Genomic DNA, 20961 nt, shown 5'->3' with positions numbered 1-20961 from the left:
GAAAAAAAAAGAATTACATCAGAAATTACCTCAGCACGGAACTGGCATTAACACGGAGTCGACAAAACAATTTAGAAAGAATTTACATAAGCACGAAACTGGCATCGACACGAAGTCGATAAAGCATTTTGAAAAGAAATTACATCAACACGGAGCTGGCATTGACACAGAGTCGGTAAAGCATTTTAAAAAGAAATTACGTCAGCACGGAGCTAGCATCGACACGGAGTCGGTAAAATATTTGAAAAAGAAATTACATCAGCACGGAGCTGGCATCGGCACGAAGTCGATAAAATATTTTGAAAAGAAATTACATCAGCATGGAGTTAGCATTAACACAGAGTCGATAAAATATTTTGAAAAAAAAATTACATCAGCACAGAGCTAGTATCGACACGGAGTCGGTAAAACATTTTGAAAAGAAATTACATCAATACGAAGCTGGCATCGACATAGAGTCGATAAAGCATTTTGAAAAGGAAATTACATCAGCACGGAGCTGGCATCGACACAAAGTCGGTAAAACATTTAAAAAGAAATTACATCAACACGGAGCTAGCATTGACACGGAGTCGATAAAATATGTTAAAAAGACATTACATCAGCATGGAGCTAGCATTGACATAAAGTCGGTAAAGTATTTTAAAAAGAAATTACATCAGCATGGAGCTGGCATCGACATGGAGTTAGTAAAGATTTTTTTTTTTTTGTTTTTTAAATTTACATTAGCATGGAGTTGGTATCGACCCGGAGTTGGTAAGGTTTGAAAAAGTAGATCATTGACACACGTTGAGTTGGAAAAACATCTTTCTTGTTAGCTCTCAATCCAATTATCTGAAATCAAGATCGGACAGTTAGATCTCTAGGGAAGAGGCGATGCATAATGGCACTTTTAAATCACCTCAATTCCTTGAATAGACGTAGTCTATCCCCCTCGTATCAACAGGGCAAAATCGTTCTTAGGCACCGACTTTGATCAAGAATTGCAATTAATGCTTGAATTTTTTATTTTTTATTTTTATTATTTTTTTATTTTATAAAATCTGATTTGTTGAAAAAATAAATGGATTCATTTAAATTGATCGCCCGATTGTTAATCTTGATGGATCGCATATAGATCATAGACATAGTTGAAATTGAAGGATAGATCCGATTTAGATTAAGTATGGGTTGTGAACCCGACCTGAAATGGATATTAGTCGTAGACCCATTTGAGATGAATATGGTTCGTAGGCCCAGTTTGAAATGGATATGGGTCATAGACCTTGTTTGACATGGATATGGGTCGTGGACCCATTTGGAGTGGATATGGGTCGTTGACCCAATTGAACATGTATATGGGTCGTTGACCAATTTGAGGTGGATGTGGGTCGTGGACCCAATTGGACACGACCCATTTGGACATGGATATGGGTCGTGGACCCATTTTTGAAGTGGGTATGGGTCGTAGACCCATTTGGAGATGAATATGGGTCGTGGACCCATTTGAGGTGGATATGGGTCGTGAACCCAATTGGAAGTGGATATGAATCGTGAACCCATTTTTGAAGTGGGTATGGGTCGTGAACCCATTTGAGGTGGATATGGGTCGTGAACCCAATTGGAAGTGGATATGGGTCGTGAACCCATTTTTGAAGTGGGTATGGGTCGTGGACCCATTTGGAGTGGATATGGGTCGTGGATCCATATTTGAAGTGGATACGGGGTCGTGGACCTGATTTGAGTAGGATTCGGGCCGTGGACCCGATTTGAGTTGGATTCGAGTCGTGGACCCGATTTGAGGTGGTTACGAGTTGTGAACCCAATTTTGATTAATCATAGGTGATGGATGATTATGAATTTGATTGTGGGCGAGGTCGATAGTGTACCACATTAGGCGAGACCAACTTTGATCGATAAAGTGTAGGCGAATTTTGTTTGGATCAAACAAAACGTAGCGAGCGGTCGGCCCTAAGTTTAACGATAAAAGTGATATATTTAATCAATTTTAAGCCTCAAAACCCAAAATAAAAATAAATTCTAAGAATAAAAGTTGTCAGGACTGACATAAGGAACAAAACGAGCAAAGAAAAAAAAATTAGTGTCAGTATTTAATACACAGACCTAACACTTTTATGCTGGTCCGTGCTTTAAATACGGACCAGAACATTAATTTTTGGAAAAAAAAAATTAATTTTTTTAAATTTTTTTTTGTTTTTAGGCACATTACCTCTGATTTTTGGCTTAGGCTACAATTTTTTTTTTTATGATGCAAACATAAATGAAAAGCAAATTTCCCCTTTTACCTTGGGGGATATACAAAGAAAAACAAAAGAAAATAGCCTAAAATCTATACAACTTGCCTTTATGGGTTAAAAATGAAATTACAACATGTGAGCATGAGATGGATACACATTCGATTTTGAAGACTTTAGTGTCCTAAGTATATTAATTACGCTTCGATGCATACAGGTTTATGGGTAGTTTTTCGGATACCCATTCTTCAAATCGCGATGTACACCGGAGTGTCCACGTCTTAGGTTGGTGAATGAAGTTGATGTTATCCTACCCGCCACCCAAAATAACGATCTCGGGGGCTTGAGAGTACCGGCATTCGGGGTTAGAATATTAACAAGGGAGGGGGTGGTTTGTGCATTGGGATATGAAACGCACGCGCACGTGCATGTGCATTTTTTGAAAAAATGTATCCATCCTTACATCATTGGTCCCAAAATAAAAATAAAACACAAAGCATAAATAAATAAATATTACATTCATTTTCACATGAAACTTGAAACATAAAAGAAACAAAGCAAACGTTAGTAGATAAACGAAAAAATAAATAAATGAAAACAAACATTTGTTTTGTTTAAATAATGACCAAATCAAAGAAGAGGGTCGAACCCACTAGTGTGCTCCCTAGTGGAGTCGCCAAGCTGTGGACACATGATTTATTCATTTTTGAATATATCAACCACTTTGGGGGATTTTGGAGTCGCCACCATTCATATTTGAAATGGGTGTGAATGGTCACCCGGATTGCATTCTTTTGAAAAATCATATTTTTTGGCATTTGATGACTCTCGTACGGATATGGCTCATTTGGTCCAACTTTTGATTCAGGGTAAGGGGTCCATTTTATGGAGTAAGGAAGGTGTTAGGCACCTTACTCCATCCACCGTTGGTGGTAACCTCGGATTCGGTCTATTTTTAAAATAGAGAAAAAAAAATTTTGAAAAAACCCGACATGTACTCTCGAAGAAGAGGGACTTGGATTTTGGTTCAAACCATTGAGGGCACCCTTATTGAAAAAAGGGGCCTCTTCGATGATTCAAGTCATTTGTGGGGTGTGCATAAGTGTAGAGAAGGGAGAGAGTAGAAGAGGAGATGTTGGGAAGAGAGAAAGAAGTGATCCTTGTCCAAACCCACCTTGATCTTGGGTTGACTTTCTTTGACCTTCAAAGGATGAGTCTTTTTTTACCTTCCTTGATTTGCTTGAAAGAGATAGTTGAGAATAGTGAGGTGAGTTGAGAGTAGAGAATTTTTTAGAGAGTATTTTTCTCAAAATTTCATTAGGTGGTGAGAGTTGAAAATGAATGGGTTTTATAGAGTTTGGGAGATATTTTTAAGGGTAAGATGAGGGAAGTGAAGAGAATGGGTAGAATGGTTATGAGTTTGAGAAAGAAGTGGGTGTAATTTGAAGGAGATTGAAGGGTATTTAGGGTAGGGGGTTAAATGGGTTATTTGTAACCCAAATGGATTGGATCTCTCAACCCATTTGGGTTGAATGTTAGGTGAAAGAAAATTAATAAGAGTGGTTGAGAGGATGGGATTGTGTAAGAGCGTAATTAACTGGTAAGGTAAAAGGGGAGTGGTGTTTGGTTTAAGAGAATGGTTTGTGTAAAAAGGTAATTAATTAGGTTTTTGGGAGGGTGAGGGAGATGGTGACATATGTCAAATGTGTGGAGATTAGAAGTTTGGATGAGTTGATGGGAGGAGATGAGTGTTTGATTTGAGATAATAGGGATTTATAGGGAATGGTGAGAATAGGTTAGGGGGAGGTATTTGATTTGAGATAATTGAGGTTTGTAGGGAATGATGAGGGTAGGTTATGGGGAGGTATAGGTTGGAAGTGTTTGATTTGAGAGAATGGAGGTTTGTAGGGAATGATGAGGGTAGGTTAGGGGAAGGTATAAGTTGGAGGTGTGGGTAGATGATGTTTAGAGAAAAAATGATGGGATAGACAGTGGAATGAGGGAGGTGAGTTGAGATGGTGACATGTGTCCCACCTTGATGATCTTGGGTGATTGGTTGTGATGTTGGACTTGGATTGAGATTGGTTGGGTATGATTGGGCTTAAGTGATGAATTGAATAAGAATGGGCTTAGGTGATGAATTGGGTAGGTATAGTGCTGGGTTGGGCTTAGGTTGTGGGTTAAATAGGAAAGAATTTGGGTTGAGTTAAGTGGGCTTAGGTAATGGGTAGAATAAGAATGGGTTTGGACTTATGTTGGGTTGAGTTGAAGAATATAGAAGGGTGGTGATGAATTTGGGTCCATAGGCCACATGAGTAGCCTTGGGCCTCTTATTGAAAAAGAATGACAAAATACATTGGATTTTTGTAGGTTTAGGCCTCGGTGTCCATTCCAATTTTTACAATTTTTTGAGCATTTTGCGTCGAGGGCTCGATCAAATTTGAGTGTCTACAACATTAACTTCAAGAAATTTTTTAGACTACCTGGTTACGAAAAGAGGTATAGAAGCTAGCCTAGAACATATCAGAGCACTTCTAGATATGCCTTCTCCAAAAATGTAAAAACAAATCCAGAAGTTGGTAGGAAGGGTCGTAGCTCTTAACAGATTCATATCCACATCTTTAGATAAATGCAGGCCTCTATACCAACTATAGCGAAAAAATACCAAGTTTGAGTGGATTGAGGAATATGAGCGAGCATTCACAGAGCTGAAGAAGTACCTGTGCCAACCACCTATACTCTCATTCCAAATGTTGGAAAGGAACTTAGACTGTAAATAACAATTTCTGAATGTGCGTTTAGTTCAATCTTGGTCAGGGCTAGAACATCGATAGAGCAGCCCTTCTTTAGCAAGACCTTCACCGATGTAGAAACACGTTTTTCCAAAATCAAGAAAATGGGACTAGCTTTAGTTTACATAGGTTTACATTTGAGAGCATACTTTTAGGCGCACCGAGTACAGGTTATCATAGAATATCCCTTGAAGTCTGTCCTAGGAAGGATGGAGTGATTAGGCAGAATGAAAAAGTGGGTTGTACAGCTAGTAGAATTTGGACTAAAATACAAGCCTAAAGTTTCGTTAAAAGGTAAAGTAGTAGCAGATTTCTTAGTAGAATTTCCGGTTGAGGAAAGAGAAGATTTGTTGGTAGAAGAGCTTGAAAATACATAAGAGGGGCAAGAAGTAAACAACTATCTAGGATGGAGTGTCTACGTGGATGGGTCTTCAAACCTAGAAGGATCAGGAATAGGGGTGGTACTGATCACTCCTGACAGATCTAAGATTAAAAAAAAAACAATTAGACTAGGATTCAGAGCATAAAACAATGAAACGGAGTATGAGGCAATGTCTGAGTAGTTGAAGCGGCCAATAAGAATCTTATGACTATTAGTAGAAAAATATGTCAAACACACCGTGACTGACCTGAGAAATTACCTCTTGTCCTCATGGCATATTGCACCTCGAGACCTACTCTATACTCTCTAGTCTACAGCATGGAAGTAGTTTTGCCAGTCGAGACAGAGATTCTTTCTCTCGAGATATTGATGGAAAGTCAATTATCAGAAGCGGACTAGGTCCGTCATCGCTACGAAGAAATGAAACTGATTGAACAAAAGTGATTCGGGGCTCTCTATCATAAAAAAGTTATCAGAAACAGGTCACATGTGCATTTGACAAAAAGGTAAAAATTTGAGGCATGAAAGTTGTAGATCTGGTTCTGAAGGATAATAGGGCACTCATCTTCGATCCTCACGAGAAGTTCAAACCCAACTAGGGTAGTCCTTACAACATTAAGGAGGTATTGCTCGATAAAGTAGTTAGACTTAAAGATCACAATAGAATTGACAAATCTTGACCAGATCAAGTGATATTACATCTGAGGAGACCATCTTCGACCGAACCAATTTCCTCGATACCTAAATCACAACTCCTTTTTCAACCCTTTGTAGGTTTCAAAAAAATAGAAAATAAAAAAAAAGTGATTTCTTAGTTTGATCATCTAACTTAGGGAAGAATGTGATTGACTACAATTTGATCTAATCCCAAAAATTTGGGATACGTAGGCAACCTGAGAATTAATTTCAAGCCTGACCACATTACAAAGAAAAATGAAAAGAAAAAAAAAAAAAAAAAAATTTGAGTGAACTACATTTTAGTCTAATCCTAAAAAAACAAAATTTGGGGTACGCAGGCAACCTCAAAAGTCACTTCAGGCCTAACCACACATAAAAAAAAATTAAAAATATCCCTCCAACAAGAGCAATAGAAGAAGTGAGAAATTCAAGAGAAATGCCATACAAGGGTCATTTGGGTTTTTGAGCCATATATCCTATTTTTCTAAAACCCTTGTCCTAAGCCCACCTATAAAATCCCTCCTCGGTATCATAAGTAAAGGTTGAAGAAGGTAATGATTCACCCTAAATATAATATCTTTCAAAAGCATAAAACAAATAGTGCCTCTTGACATTCAGATAATATCCCTAACATCCAAAAGGATATAAAAGAAAATAAAATAAAATAAAATAAAAATAAAAACTCACTAGACTAAAAACTCAAAAAAGGCGGTCGAAGTAAATGTTAGATCAAAGAAAAACTAAAGAGCTCATTAGGTTGAAAATTCAAAAGAGCGACCTAAGAAAAAATCCGAGCAATTAAAAGTTATCACCTCACTAGGCTGAAAACTTGAGATAACGATATATACAAGTGACAAGAATCTCAAAGCTTCAAAGTCCAATAAAGCATCTGTTAATTTCAAGTAACCATCCATTAGCAACTTGGATAAATGCCTACCTCAAGCAAAGTAGAAAATTCGGATAACCAAACTTTTCATTTATGAGCATTTGAACATTTTCACTTCATTTGAATGAACTGAAGGGGCAAGAGGAATCATTAATGAATTTCAAAAGGAAATACTTGTTGCTCCAATTTTTTAGCCTGACTCAAAAATCTTCACTTTAATACCAGGGATATAAGTTGGTCTTTATTTAACTTTTTGTAATCTAAAATTTCTTTGCCTTTAATCTCCTCAAAAGATCATTCTTAGTCTAAGAGTTTAACATTTCCCTTTTACACTAAGCGCATTTCTTAAGGAAACGTGCACTCCATTTTATGAGATTCCCTTTTAAAACGACATTTTTGGTCTTTGATCGTGAGATTTTTAGTCATATTATCTCCACACCAAATGATAAGGTTAACATGAGTTAGGATCTATCTCTCTTGAGAGCCAATATAAAATCCCTAGGGTTCAAAGAAAGTTAAGATGTTAATTGGCTAGAAGCCTACAAGTTTCAAAGAAATTTTCGAAGCCTCATTTTCATTTGATTAACTTCGATTTATTACTATCGTATAGGTGGAGTAGAATACTTTGTCCAATACCATTTGCCCAAAGAAAATGAAGTGGGACTCTTTTATGCTCAATTTGATGATTTTTAGATTCAATTCAATAACTTTTATCCTTGAGGATCCAGACATCTTGACAAATTGCCGAACCAAGCTGCAAAATAGAATGTTACTAACTTTGACATTCAGATGATGCATTAACTATCAAATAGATTTGTCATATAGTTTTCTTACACCCTTTGTCAAAGAGAAGCATCTATAAACACCCTATTTTTGCGTTCGTTTGATCTGAAAACTCGTAACCCGGTTATTGTGGGTCCCACTATGTCAAAAAAGGTTATATTTGACTGTCTAAGACCATCAAATTTTATAAAATTTGACAGACCAACCCTCAAATTAGCCTGTCAAATTTACTTTTTGACGGCTTGAAGCTGTCAAATTAAAACCTAAACTCACTGCTGAAAACTAACATAAATTCACCGAAATACAACGGCTCTAGACAGTCCAATTATAATTTCACCTGTGAAAAAAAATTAAAGTTGTTATTAGCACTCCAACTTTTACTTCTTACATCCCATCTCTTAAATTATTTACCACACCCTAAATAAAATTAAAACACACCATCAAACATTGCAAAAGTATGGCTAAAGTTATTTCCTCAAACCTTACACAGCATTATAACACATTCAAACTACTTCAACAATTGTCTACAATTAATATTAGACTCGTATAAAGTCCTAATTCTAACAAATAGAAATCTAGAGAGAGAGTTTCAATTGGCATCCCAACTTCGTGGTTGCTTCGATCACCTGATCTCGGTTGAAATGCACATTACACACCCTAGTTAGTAACACAATGAAGTTGTATTTGAGAGACAAACCATAGATATTGACTGGCACCTAGGATCCACATTACACGCCTTAATGTTAATGCCGATTCCTAATTTTATTGTCTAATGCCAATGCATTTGCCTAATGTCACTGCATGTTGAAAAAAGAACAGGCAAGAAACATAAATAAGAAAAGACAAACCAACTTCCAAAGAATTCACTACTTCAACACCTATACAATAGCATTCACAACTACTTCAACACCTACAATTTGTGAGTCTAAGGTCTCCTCAAAATACAAATTTGAACTTGAATAATAGCTTCCTTATACTAGAAGGTATGAAGGAAAAAAAGGATTATTCTCTTGTTTCGTCACCCATTAAAGTTACTCCCCTACACATCAAATTAAGGTTAGAGATAGATCTCAGGAAAAATATCTTGATGTGGCTTAGTATGGGAATTAACTTGGTAGTTCTCTTGAATTTAAAACCTAAAGAGAGAAAAGTCCTACTGAAACAGTTATGGGGGCCCATTAATTGTCCCAAACCCACTCAAGTCAGAATCTGCAGAAACCATTCATTGATAGATAAATCAAAGTGTGAACTCATGACAATGGTTTATTCCATAGAGGTAGATGAATGGGATGTCTCATCTAAATAAGGTAAAAGTATATTTATGAAACAATAAGAAGTATAAGAAAGGAAAACCGAGGATGATGAGGTCTTGGTTTTAAGGAATCTTGACTTGCATCAAGAAAGTGAGCTCCTTAAAGGAAATCGTCTTTATATGGTGGTGGTTTATTTGTATGGGATTTATTCTCATATTCAACAAACAATTCACTATATCTTCCTAGATATTGTCAATCATAGAAACTTATAAATCTAACAAATTTGTTGTGGCTAGAACTCAAGCCACACACGGAAATTAGTTATCGAAATTAAGCCCTTCTAACAACAAATGGATCGCAAATTATTTTAGTTCAAAATCACATTAAGTTCCAGCCCTTCTAACTACAACCAATAACTACTTTCCCAACTAAAATCATCACAAAATTTGCTACACCTTATTTTCAAGTTCCAAACAGAGGTGGCATCCAACCAAATAACATCGAGATAAAAGATAAATACATACCAGTAATGCGAACAAGGGTTTCTCTTCCTGACAAACTAGTCACATGCTGCAGTTCAAATAGATTACTCATTTGTGATTGAGCTATTAGGACTTGAACTGGACACCCAAAAAAATTAAAGAGAGAATGCGCAACACTTACAATAAATGTGTCATTAAATGATGCAAAAATGTGGGCCACACCAAAAACATGCTCCCCTTCTCCTATAGTGGGTCCAAGTGTGACATTTTCCTCCTTGGCTGTAAAAACGTCACCCAACACAAATAAATCACATTAAGTTCAAAATTTGTGACAAGAAGTTCTTGTACAATTTTTGACAAATAAATCCTTTGAATAAGTTATATCCAAAAACCATACCAATCAAATGAACTTAATTTCCCAAGTTAAGAATCAAAGATTGATTGAAAAAAAAAAAAATGGTTGATTATGCAAATAGTTCCACCAAAATGATTTTAAACCATGGCCTAATTCAAGATATTACTAGATTGATGCGTTGAAGTGCAATGCGCTGCAGTAGAGGATGATGAAAAAAAAAAATTCCAAAGAAAGTATTCCAAAATCTAGCCTAAGAAGCAATTGTTGGAATGCCTTCATGGATAATAATAGTCTATCCATTTGTTCTTCCATCTAGGCATCCTGAAATTTACCTTGGGGTTCTTTAGATTAGCACCTTGAAAAAATGTACCATGATTTTCACTATGAGAAAAGGTTAGAAAACATACGACTCAAACTCTACCTACATTAATGTAATAGAAAAGCATGAGCAGGAAAGCAAAACAAGTGCAAGTTACTAAGGGAATATAAAATGTAGTAAATTTCATATTTATAGATTACACACTAACGTTTTGTAGGTTAGTTTTGATCTCTGTGTTTCTATTCTTCTCCTTTCTCCATTTGTTAGCATGGTAGTTTATATAAGAAATTATTTTATTTTTATTAAAAAAATTCATTGGCCTGAAGCCCACAAATTGAACTTTCAAAAATTTGACGGCTCATAACAAGTGAATTATGTTGTCAAATTTGAAATTCTCCACTTAGTGTCACCATGATTCAGAACCTTATGTGTATACGTGTCTCTCTTCTATTATGGGATGACAATCCACTTAAATATATGGAAATAGACGGCCTAGATATCCTCTTTTAGTAGGATTCCTATCCATCAAGGTTTCCTACTAAAACCGAAAGATTATTTCTAATTCTAATTACATTGGGATTTATGCTTAATTATTGACGTCGTTAATTGTATAGAATCCTCGTGCAAGTTAAATACTCAATGTGTAGGTCAATTAGGCCACACGATATTGAGTTCTAACATTTCGAACTAGGAATTTCCAAGTAGGGGAAGAATAGATGCAGAACAACCGGCCTTTGTGACCACCTCTACTTCCACATAGCCATAATCAAGAATAACCACCTTTCAATTAAGTTTTCTGGAAGAAAAAAATTAATAAATCTAAGTGTCTCCATTTATCTTCCCTTCTAGATGTCGATACGTCTTGAGTAGTAGTAGTACTGTGAATATAAATTAGTTATCCATATTTATTGACCATAACTAGCTAACACTCTATCACATTAGAACATAATTACAAAAAGCAAAAAAAAAGAAAGATACAATGCTGGAAATCTAACACAGGTGTGTCTCAAAAAGATAAAGCTAAATTTTATTCTATGCCACAATATCAAAATCCTCAATATGATATTATATCATGTATATTCAAACTCGAATCTTCCTAATTAAAAGGTTTTTCTCAAGTTACAATCTACTGAACACTAACCCTTGCAGATGGAAGAGCAACACCAATGCCTATGGAAGAGCAGCACCAAACTGCCAAATAAGTGAATAAGTACATGAATTGTGTAGGGAATTACAGAATCACATTAAAGGGTTGAACTATTTTAACATCGATACTTCAAGCTAACAAATAGTCGGTTGTAGGTATAAGCTCACCTTACCCACCAAAAGGATGTTGACGAATTCTCAACACAACAAAGAAAAATATTGAAGGCTGATTTTGAACCCATTATATTAAAATTGCATTATAATATGCGAGATTATCTTACTCATAATTGCTCTATTATATTACTTAGTGTTATAGGAAAATATAATAGATACTACTTTTAGGATTAGGGTCCTCTAGTTTCAACCCAAGTATTGAGAATTTCTTGTAAAGATTCTAATGCACATTTCTCCATGTTTTCTTGGGAGGAAGATAGCAATCCATACAAGAACATTCTTGGTTTGTGTTCCTTATAGAGATAACTATTTGATGTAAGTCACCCAAAATGTTTGGCAGTGTTCCCATACTTTATGGGTATGTGATCAAACAAGTCCCACTCTAGGAGTACTAGCATACTAGCGATTACTAACACCTCTCCCTGAATCCGGTGGCATCTAATAGGACCATTTGTTAGTTTGAATTTTGGAACACCAGATTTTCTAGTCTATGTCCAATAGTTGGATGGCCCGGGTCCTAGTGCATGTCCTTATCAATAAGGTTGAGTGTCCATACTGTTCTATTTGGAAATATTATGGTTGTAACCAGTAACTAATCATTCCTCTATTTTTCTTTTGCTAGTTATTATGTTTGTAAACATTTAATGCATTTGCACAACACTTTCCCAAGTCCAAGGAATCTAAATCCTCATCTATCTACACTGGAACAGATGAATAAACTGCTTATATTTAAGAGGAGGTCCCTTGGTGCATGCTGCTTGCAATCAATGAAGCATTGATCAATGAGAACAAAAACAGAGCAATAAAAGTACAACACAATGTGAGAGATGCCTTGGCATCCAAGGGTTTTAGAATAGGTGAGCATGGTATCTAGTATGCAACATTAATTCATGCATAATGTACAATCATAAAACCAAAAGAATTCATCTCATGTTATTGAGAAGAAATAAATTCTAATGAACCTTTGACTGGATAAATATTTAATAGTGATAATTGACCATGAACGATAGAAGAAATATATTGCAAGTGTACTTGGTAGCTTCTCACTCTATTTTTTCATTATGATATGGAGGGATAGTTGAGTCAACAAAAAATCAGGGTGTCCTATTTCAAGGTAGGCTTCCTAACCCAAGCCCCTCCTCTATAGTGGAGGAGCTTTCCCCTGTTAGATGGTTGTCTTGCAAATTGGTAGTATTCAATATAAACCAAGTTGATATCAAAATACATTTTTTGTAAACCAAGTGTCCTTATAGGCTGTCACCCACAAAGTTGTTGGACACCACATTGTCTTCGATGCAACCCGGGATACCCTTCCAATTACCATTAGACTCCTCCTTGAGAACCCAAAAATGATGTATAAAATAAAAAAAATCATAACAAAGAAAATGTACCCCAAACAAAACAATTTGGTAGATGCAAGTGCATATGAATGCAAACAAGTCACAAAACCTTAAACTATTCTTTACAAGCAATAAGAAAACAGACCTACAACCACCATCCATCTATTTTTTTTTACCAAACATCTATCTTTTTTTTTGTAGGATTTGAACACCTACTTCATAGAAATCCTCTGAACTAATTCATGAAGGACTTCGTGAAGGAAATAATTTTTTATGCCTACTTGATAACAACCTTAATCTTCTCATAAGTGGCCGCCTTTTCCTGCCTCACAATGAGATCCACCATTGAGACGTCCATGGTAGGGACATGGAAAGTCATTTCCCAAGTTTGCAATTTCCCATTCAGTGAAGGCAATACTTTCCCAACAACCTACATACAAAAAGTTAACAACAAGATAAGTAATAGCCCTACTACAAAACAGAGCCACGATGCATCAGTACAATTGATTAGAACTCAAAAGTAATTACCAACATACAACAAAAAAATCCAGGAGTTGGCATGGATAAAGTGGGGATTCTAACATTTCAGCGTCTTTTGGCAAAAATTGAATATTTAATTATCCGTGTTTTTCATCAGAGAACCTTTACAGCATTGTTAAGAAATCTAATAACAACTGACATTCTTTTACGTACACTATCAAACTCTTGCAGACCCAATACTCCAACCTAAATTGAGCATAAAAATAAAGTTTTACATTAACAAGAGAGCTATAAAAAATAAAGAATAATATGTGAATTATCCAACAATTGGCCAAATATATGCCCTGAGTAGCAATTAAACAACATAATCATTAATAAGAATCCTTAAAACAACAAAAACAAATATATGCCATGAGTAGCAATTAAACAATATATATATATATATATATATGCTCTAAGTTGCAAATAAACAACATAATCATTCACATGAATCCCTTAAAAACAAATCTATGCCCGAGTAGCAATTAAACAACAAATCGAATCATTCAGTTAATTTGCACCAACCCATGTGTTAATTAGCTGCCAACAGTCCTTTTTATAATTTTTTTCTCAGTTGAAATTGACTTAAATTCTTGGTTAATACATGTAATAGCTACATCATGAGGTACATTTTCATAGAACTCATTACTTGTATCTATATCTCTTGTCAATATGAATTTAGACCAATTGAAGCTTCTTCCCGTTTAGATTTTTTTCAGTCTTTTTAGGTTTCCTAAGCTCAATAACTAAAACAAACATAAAAAAACTTTCACTCAAACAAAGATCATAAAGGGCATCAAATTTTTGGCAACTCTACAATGTCAATGCCAATCAACTTCCATAGTAGAATGACTTAACTTGATTTGTAGGTTAGAAACCCTAGCTTTTTAAATCAAATAACACCACAAATCCTAATTTATCAATAAAATTGATACAAGGGAACAACCTAAAACCAAACTCGTTCTCCTTGAGATCGAAGGGGTTTCGAGAAGGAGGTTGTGAATTGGGTGAGATGGATTGGGGATCGATCAACTTCCAGAATTGATCTTCTTGTGATATTTCAAAAATACCACCAAAAATTTTTGAACCTGCTAATCTCCCTTTCTTCATTCCTATCTCCTTCCACAAAATCAAGCTTCATTGTCTTATTAACCATCTCCACCTCCAAATTCTTTTCTTTATCAACCTTCAAATAAATTTTCTTCAAAGCATCATAACTCGATCGAAGCATCGATTTCATCAAATCGAATTCTGGTTCAATTTTTATTTCATAAATTGCATATTCAAATGTTCAAACACCTCCATCTTCTTCTTCATCATTTTCCTATGATGATTAAGTACAAAACAATTACGAGTTAGGCTTCAAAAAGGAACAAAATCTTCATCTTGGTTGTCAAAACTAGAGGCTGAAGAAATTCTAGAAAGAAATTACAAGCGAAAATAAGAGAGAGACATGTGAGATCAAGAGATAGAGACCATTACAACTCCATCAAAGTGAGATCAAGAGAGGTGTGAGGTCTAGAAAGAAACCTGCGTTTTGTAGGTTAGGGCTTCTTCTCTTTGTTTTGTAGTTAGAGTTTCGATATTTGTGTTTATGTTCTTCCCTTTCTCCTTTTGTTGGCATGGTAGTTTATTTAAGAAATTTATTTTATTTTTTATTTAAAAGAAAATAAACCCACTTCATCGGCGTGAAACCAACAAATTCAACTGACGAAAATTTTACAGCTTGCCGCACGCAAATTATGCTGTAGAATTTGAAATTTTCTACGTAGTGTCCCTAATGATGAACGCTTAATAACATGGGAAACGTCTAAAATTTGTAAGAAGTTATTTATTTTTCTTTTTTAGTCTTATCCTATTCTCTTTTCTCTTTGAATGCACAATTTAGAAATTACATACACTTAGGATCATCTATATTTATATTTGACATAAAGCATACGTACGCCTAGGATCACTGCACATTTTAATGATCAGAGACCTCGCAACATTAGGGTAATACGATATTTATATTTAGAAATAATCACATCGCCACTAATGAAATAATTCAGCAAAATTTAAAAAAATTGATAAATAACAAAAATACCTTTCATGGATCCCACACCTTTGAAATATATCGAAAGTAGTGTCATTACTCTCGAATGTGATTTTAAATCTAATAAGACTAGAATCGATAAAAACAAAAAAAATTAAGAAAAATTACAAAAACAATCAAAATGCCCTTAAATGTTTGATTTTTACTTAGAAACCTTAATTCTTAGGAAAACGTGATTTTTTGGACTAAAAATAAGTCTTTCGACAACAGTCACGTACATTGAGAATTTAGAAATCTTACGCTTAAGGAGACTACAAATTTTTACATGAAATGACAAATTTTTCCATGAAATAACGAATCCCTTTCCATAAAATGACGATCAAATGTTAACCTTAATTAAAAATTTTGATTGAAATTAATCTATTTAAACTAGTACATACAAATTAAGTTCTCAATCGATCTAATCGATTTTAAACTTAAAAAATATTGAAATTGATATTTGATTACCAAAAAATATCAAATCTTGAATACGACCAATTCATTTTTTAAATCAATTTTTAAACCCATTAAATGATCAATCAATACAAACCTCGAACCTCAATCAATCCCCTTTAATCTACCCGTCAGGCCAATCGAATTTTGAAAAAAAAATTGAAAACATCACCAAAATAAGCTAATCAAAAGGAAAGGTGTAGACATACGATGCATGGGATCATTGCCCATGTGTCCCTATTGAAAAGAAATTCCCACGTTTCTAGCCTTTAGAAACTTCACCTTTCACATACATTTTTAACCCAAAGGAAGGAAATACAAAGAGAAAAAGTCCCTCTAGCACTCAATCTCCTATCCTCACACATTTGGCCAATAGAGTGTAAGCAAGAGAAAGGGAGTCCCAAGGGGACTCTAGCCCTGTCAATATTCCTTTATTTCCTCTTATAAAACCCTCCCACGTGTTAACTTAAACAATTCGACAACAAGCATTCCGTAGCAACAATCCATCGGCCAAAAAAAAAAGAAATAAAAGAAAAAAAAAGAAAGAAAGGAAAATATTATTCATTGTCTTCCCCGACCCTCCATCACCATTAATGCACCAACTTTACCTCTCATCTCAACCTTTTGTAGTCATTAAACCTCTTCAAACTGAGCCATTCACCTTCTATCTTCTTTCATTCAACGCAACTAGACTCATTGACCTCCCTTGTTTGCACTCTCCATTCAACCGATCTAGACCCATCATCCTCCCTTGTTTGAAATCGTTAAAATGACCCAGATCCATAGTACCTTTTCGGCCACCTTCCTTACTCTACTCACCTCACAGTTATGCTGCCTATAAACTAACCCCACAACACCTTTTTGGTCAACCTCCTTACACGACTCACCGCATGGCTTTGCTGCCTAGAAACCAACCACAGCACCTTTTCATCACCATCATATCCCCCATCTCATATCTCTCTTCCTCTAACAATTGCACCATCTCACTCTCTTAACGCTTCTCTCGATTTCTCTCTTTTACTATTTTTCTCTTCTTTGACGACAAACATAAAACAACCCCTCGGCCCTCACATCATCCTTTCTTTTTATCCAACGCAACCATCAAGCCATTAAAGGCCCCATTATCGACTTGGTTTTCAACACATAAAAGGTCCCATCCCATTCGGTTTAAAGCCCATTGTAAACCCTCATCGACTTTGGTTTTCACACTCTCAATCAGTCTTCGATGATTTTGAATGAATTCCAACAATCGGGTCTTTAAGGCAAGTTTTTTTAATTTTAATCGAATAAACTCAATTCAAGAATAAAAAAAGATTTTTGAAAATAAAATAAAATAATTTTTCTTTACTCGGTGAGCTCGAAATTTTCATTTAAGATTTCAAAAAAAAAGATTTTTAAATAGTTTAATTCAATTTTTATTAAAATCCAAAGAGGCCGAGTCAACTCATTGACTCTAACGATTTTTTTTTAAATTCTTTGGATCACACATTTTTTCGAACTATGTTTGGTCTGATCCCGAACAAACTGGGGTAAGTAGGCAACTTAAGAAATCATCTTGTAGACACCTCATTTTTGCATCTGCCTAATTCGACAATTCGTTACCCGGGTACCGTGAATTCCTAATGATGAGCGTAAAGAACTTGAAGGCTTGTAAGTACTGTCCTTGATCCTTCCCATTTCTAATCTTTTCATCTCTCTTACTCGTTAGGACTCGACATAGAAATTTACGTACGCTTAGGATCGCTACGCCTTACACTCGATTTATTAAGCACATACGCTTTAGGTTTGATACGCGGTTCGATAACTTAGAGATCTCGCTATGCTAGGAAAATACGACTTTGAAACATAGAAATAATCACGTTGGGACTGAAAGAAACCTCATGCCAGAATTCTTAAAAATTTGCAAAAATAGACAAAATGGTGAAACTACCCTTCATAAATTTCGGACCTCCGAAAGACTTCGAAAATACCTCCATCGCACTCAGAATGTGATTTCGAGTCTAACGGGACCCAAATCAACGAAAACAGATAAAGTTAGGAAAAATCATAAAAATAACCGAAATACCCTTCAACATTCAAATTCAACTTAAAGATCCTTAGGAAAATGTAATAAAAATTAAAATCCAGTTAAAAATCCAATTTAAAACTAAACAATTCAAATCCAAATAAAAAATTAAATAATTTCAATTAAAAAATTCAAACAATTAAAATTAAAAAATTCAAAGTAAAAAAATAAACTAAAAATAAAAAATTTAAAAAAATCCAAAAAATTAAAACTAAACAATTCAAATCCAAATAATTAACTAAACAATCAAAATTAAAATCAAATAATTAAAATTAAAATCAAACAATTAAAATTTACTCAAGCAACACAATTTAATAGAAAAAAACAAACTAAAGATCATTTAACCAATCAAATCGACCAAATAAAATCTAATGGACAATTAAAATTCAAATTAAAAATTAAAATCAAATTAACCCAAAAAAAAAACTAATCAACTAATAAAACTTAAAATTAAAAAAGTAATCAACCAACAAAAACTCAAAACAAAAAATTAACCAATCGATAAAATGAAAATTAAATCGACCAACCGTAACTTGACAACAAAAGACCACCATCGTGGTACGAGTAGTGTAGAATCGTCTCACCATCATTCACCAAAAAGAAATCAAAACAACAAAGAAGGGAAAGACGTGTAAAAACAAGAGAAAAAATAAACAATATTTTCAAAGAATAAACCAAAAATAAAAACTTGGTTTCTATTTAAAGAGAAAACATTCTCTCATTCTGGGGGGCTGGCTGGATTCTCTCCCACGCACGTCGTCTCTCTCTCTCTCTCTCTGCCTTACACCTCTCCCCCTCTCTATCTTCTTTTTCACCCTTTGCACATCTGCAGTCTCTATTGGACAGCAAAGAAAGAGAAGGAAAAAAAGAGAAAAAAGAATAACAGAGAAGGGTGGCTGAACGTACTCCTTCTCTGCTGCACTTCATCCTCTCCACTGCCCTATAACACAGCCCACTCCATTAACCCTCCAATTCTCAGCCTTCATGCCCATGCAAAACAGCCCTCACCTTTCTATTACGTTCCGCAACAATCGAATGCACCATTGCTGCCCCTTCTTTCTGCACCTTTCCTAACAGCACCATTGCTATCCCCTTCTCTATTTCCACCTCCCTTACCATACGACATAGCCATCTCTCTCGGTCCTCTTCTTCACGGTTTAACACAACCACCTTTCTCTACCCCCAACTTTCACACCTCCTTTGCTACTGTAGATACATGATTTCACGATTACCATGGCCACATCTACTAAGGTTTGAAGTCACTATCATTCATATTGTAAGTGGGTGTGAATGGTCACCCAATGTACATTTTTCAGAAAAAGTGACATTTTGACATTTTAATGACTCACGATGGATAAAGTACCGATCAACTTCGAGATCGGGGTAAATGACTCGATTGGAGAAAAGGAAATGTGTTAGGCACCCTTTTCTCCCTACCATGTGGTGGTAATCTCAACTCAACTCGGTCATTTTAAATTGAAAATGCAAAACAAAAATGAAATGCCACATGTCAATATCTTGTACCCTTGGTAGGGATTTGCTTTCGGTTTGATTATAGAATCCTCCCATTGAAGGAGATGATCCTTTGAATCATTTACCTCGGGAGCTAAGTGTGATTTGAAAAATATTAGCTATGGTTATAGGTTTATTCTCATGAGTTGAGAAGAACCTGAACACCAATTTCCTCAAAACAGTTGAGGGATTAAAATTGATTTTTTTTTAAATGGATTACAACCCTTATACTTTCGACTGGACCAAAGTTCGATCTACCGGAGATAAGGGAGGGGGATTATTGCATCTTAAGTCCTTCTAAAATAAAAATAAAGAGAAGAGGGGGATAATAGAAGAGGAAGATGGAGAGGGTAGAGAGGAAGAGGGGATTTGCTTTGACCCACCTTGAAGCTTCAACCTTTCTTTTCTTTCTTCTCTTTTTCTTCTTCAATATCTTCTAAGGTCCTTAGTAAAATATGAGAGTATATTTTTCCTTTTAGAAGATTAGAATGAAAATAGAGAAGAGATGAGTAGAGAATAGATTGAGTGAAGTATTTTTTTATGTGAGACTTGATCCCCATTTTTAGAAGAAAAAAAGGGTATTTATAGGTGTTGGGAGGATACTTTGGGGATATAATGGGGTAAAGTGTGAGAGAGTAGAGAATGGCATATCTTTTAATGGCGGGGGGTATGAAATTAAGAGTTGGGAGAGGGGTAGTTATATAATGGAGGTAAATGGGTTGTGTTTTGATCCAAATGGTTTAGATCTTACCCAAATCATTTGGGTGGAGTGTTTGGTGAGGTGAGATGATGGGTGTTTAAGAGGGTGGTTGATTAATTGAGTGGTATTTGATTTAAGAGAATGGGGGGTGTAAGATAATGGTTGAGTGTTTGGTGAGTTAAGGGGAGTGGGTTTTAATTAGATTTTGGAAGGATGAGAAAGATGGTCACATGTGGCAAGATGTGTGGGGATTAGAGGTTTAGATGAATTGATGGGAGATAATGAGTGTTTGATTTGAGAAGATGGGTGTAGGTTTATGTTGTAGAGATGGGTTTATAAAGAATGATGATGGTAGATTAGGGGAAGGTATGATGATGGTAGGTTAGGGGGAGGTGTTGGTTGGAGGTGTTTGATTTGAAAGAATTGGGGTTAGGAAATTATGAGGGTAGGTTAGGGGAGGTATGGTTGATGTGATTTTTTAGAGAAAAGGTGATGTGGGTAGTTAATTTTTTAGAGAAAGGTAATGGAGTGGGTGGTTTGATAAAAGAGAGTGATGACACATGTCACCTTTTGATGATAAAAGAGTGATTGGATGATGTGGGTTGTGGTTTATGGGTTAGGGTTGTGAGTTAGATATGAATTGGATATGAGTTTGGACTTTGGGGCTTTGGACTTGGGTTTTAGGATAGGTTTTGGGTTTTAGGAATTGATTGGGATCATTTTAAATTGGATTTGGGAGGGTATATACGTTTTAGGTTTTTAGATGATATGGGATTGGATTTAGATTAGGGGATAATGCGAGCAATACATTTTAGGT

General features: G+C 35.3%; 1 protein-coding gene across 7 annotated transcripts; it reads right to left on the bottom strand.

Annotated features, from left to right (window-relative positions):
* Positions 1 to 742: 742 nt before the first annotated feature.
* Positions 743 to 15055, bottom strand: LOC147391159 (uncharacterized). 7 transcript variants are annotated; one of them, XM_086459447.1, is made up of 6 exons: positions 14820 to 15055; positions 13106 to 13254; positions 11306 to 11355; positions 9672 to 9769; positions 9533 to 9578; positions 743 to 6975 (listed from the first exon to the last, which is right to left on the bottom strand). In XM_086459447.1, exons 1-6 carry the CDS (start codon positions 14820 to 14822, stop codon positions 6839 to 6841), a joined length of 483 nt encoding a protein of 160 aa, XP_086315573.1. In that variant the 5' UTR covers positions 14823 to 15055; the 3' UTR covers positions 743 to 6838. The 7 variants fall into 7 exon arrangements, 6 of the variants coding, with proteins under 6 accessions (XP_086315573.1, XP_086315576.1, XP_086315575.1 ...); XM_086459450.1 differs by having other exon boundaries at positions 14874 to 15047; XM_086459449.1 differs by having other exon boundaries at positions 14290 to 14967.
* Between the last annotated feature and the right edge of the window lie 5906 nt (positions 15056 to 20961).

Source organism: Akebia trifoliata, chromosome 11 (assembly GCF_017979445.1).
Source record: "Akebia trifoliata isolate Shusen 1 chromosome 11, ASM1797944v1, whole genome shotgun sequence".
In the NCBI taxonomy this organism is placed as follows: domain Eukaryota; kingdom Viridiplantae; phylum Streptophyta; class Magnoliopsida; order Ranunculales; family Lardizabalaceae; genus Akebia; species Akebia trifoliata.
Note: the sequence above shows the minus strand (reverse complement) of the source record. Positions and strands in the feature narration are given on the sequence as shown.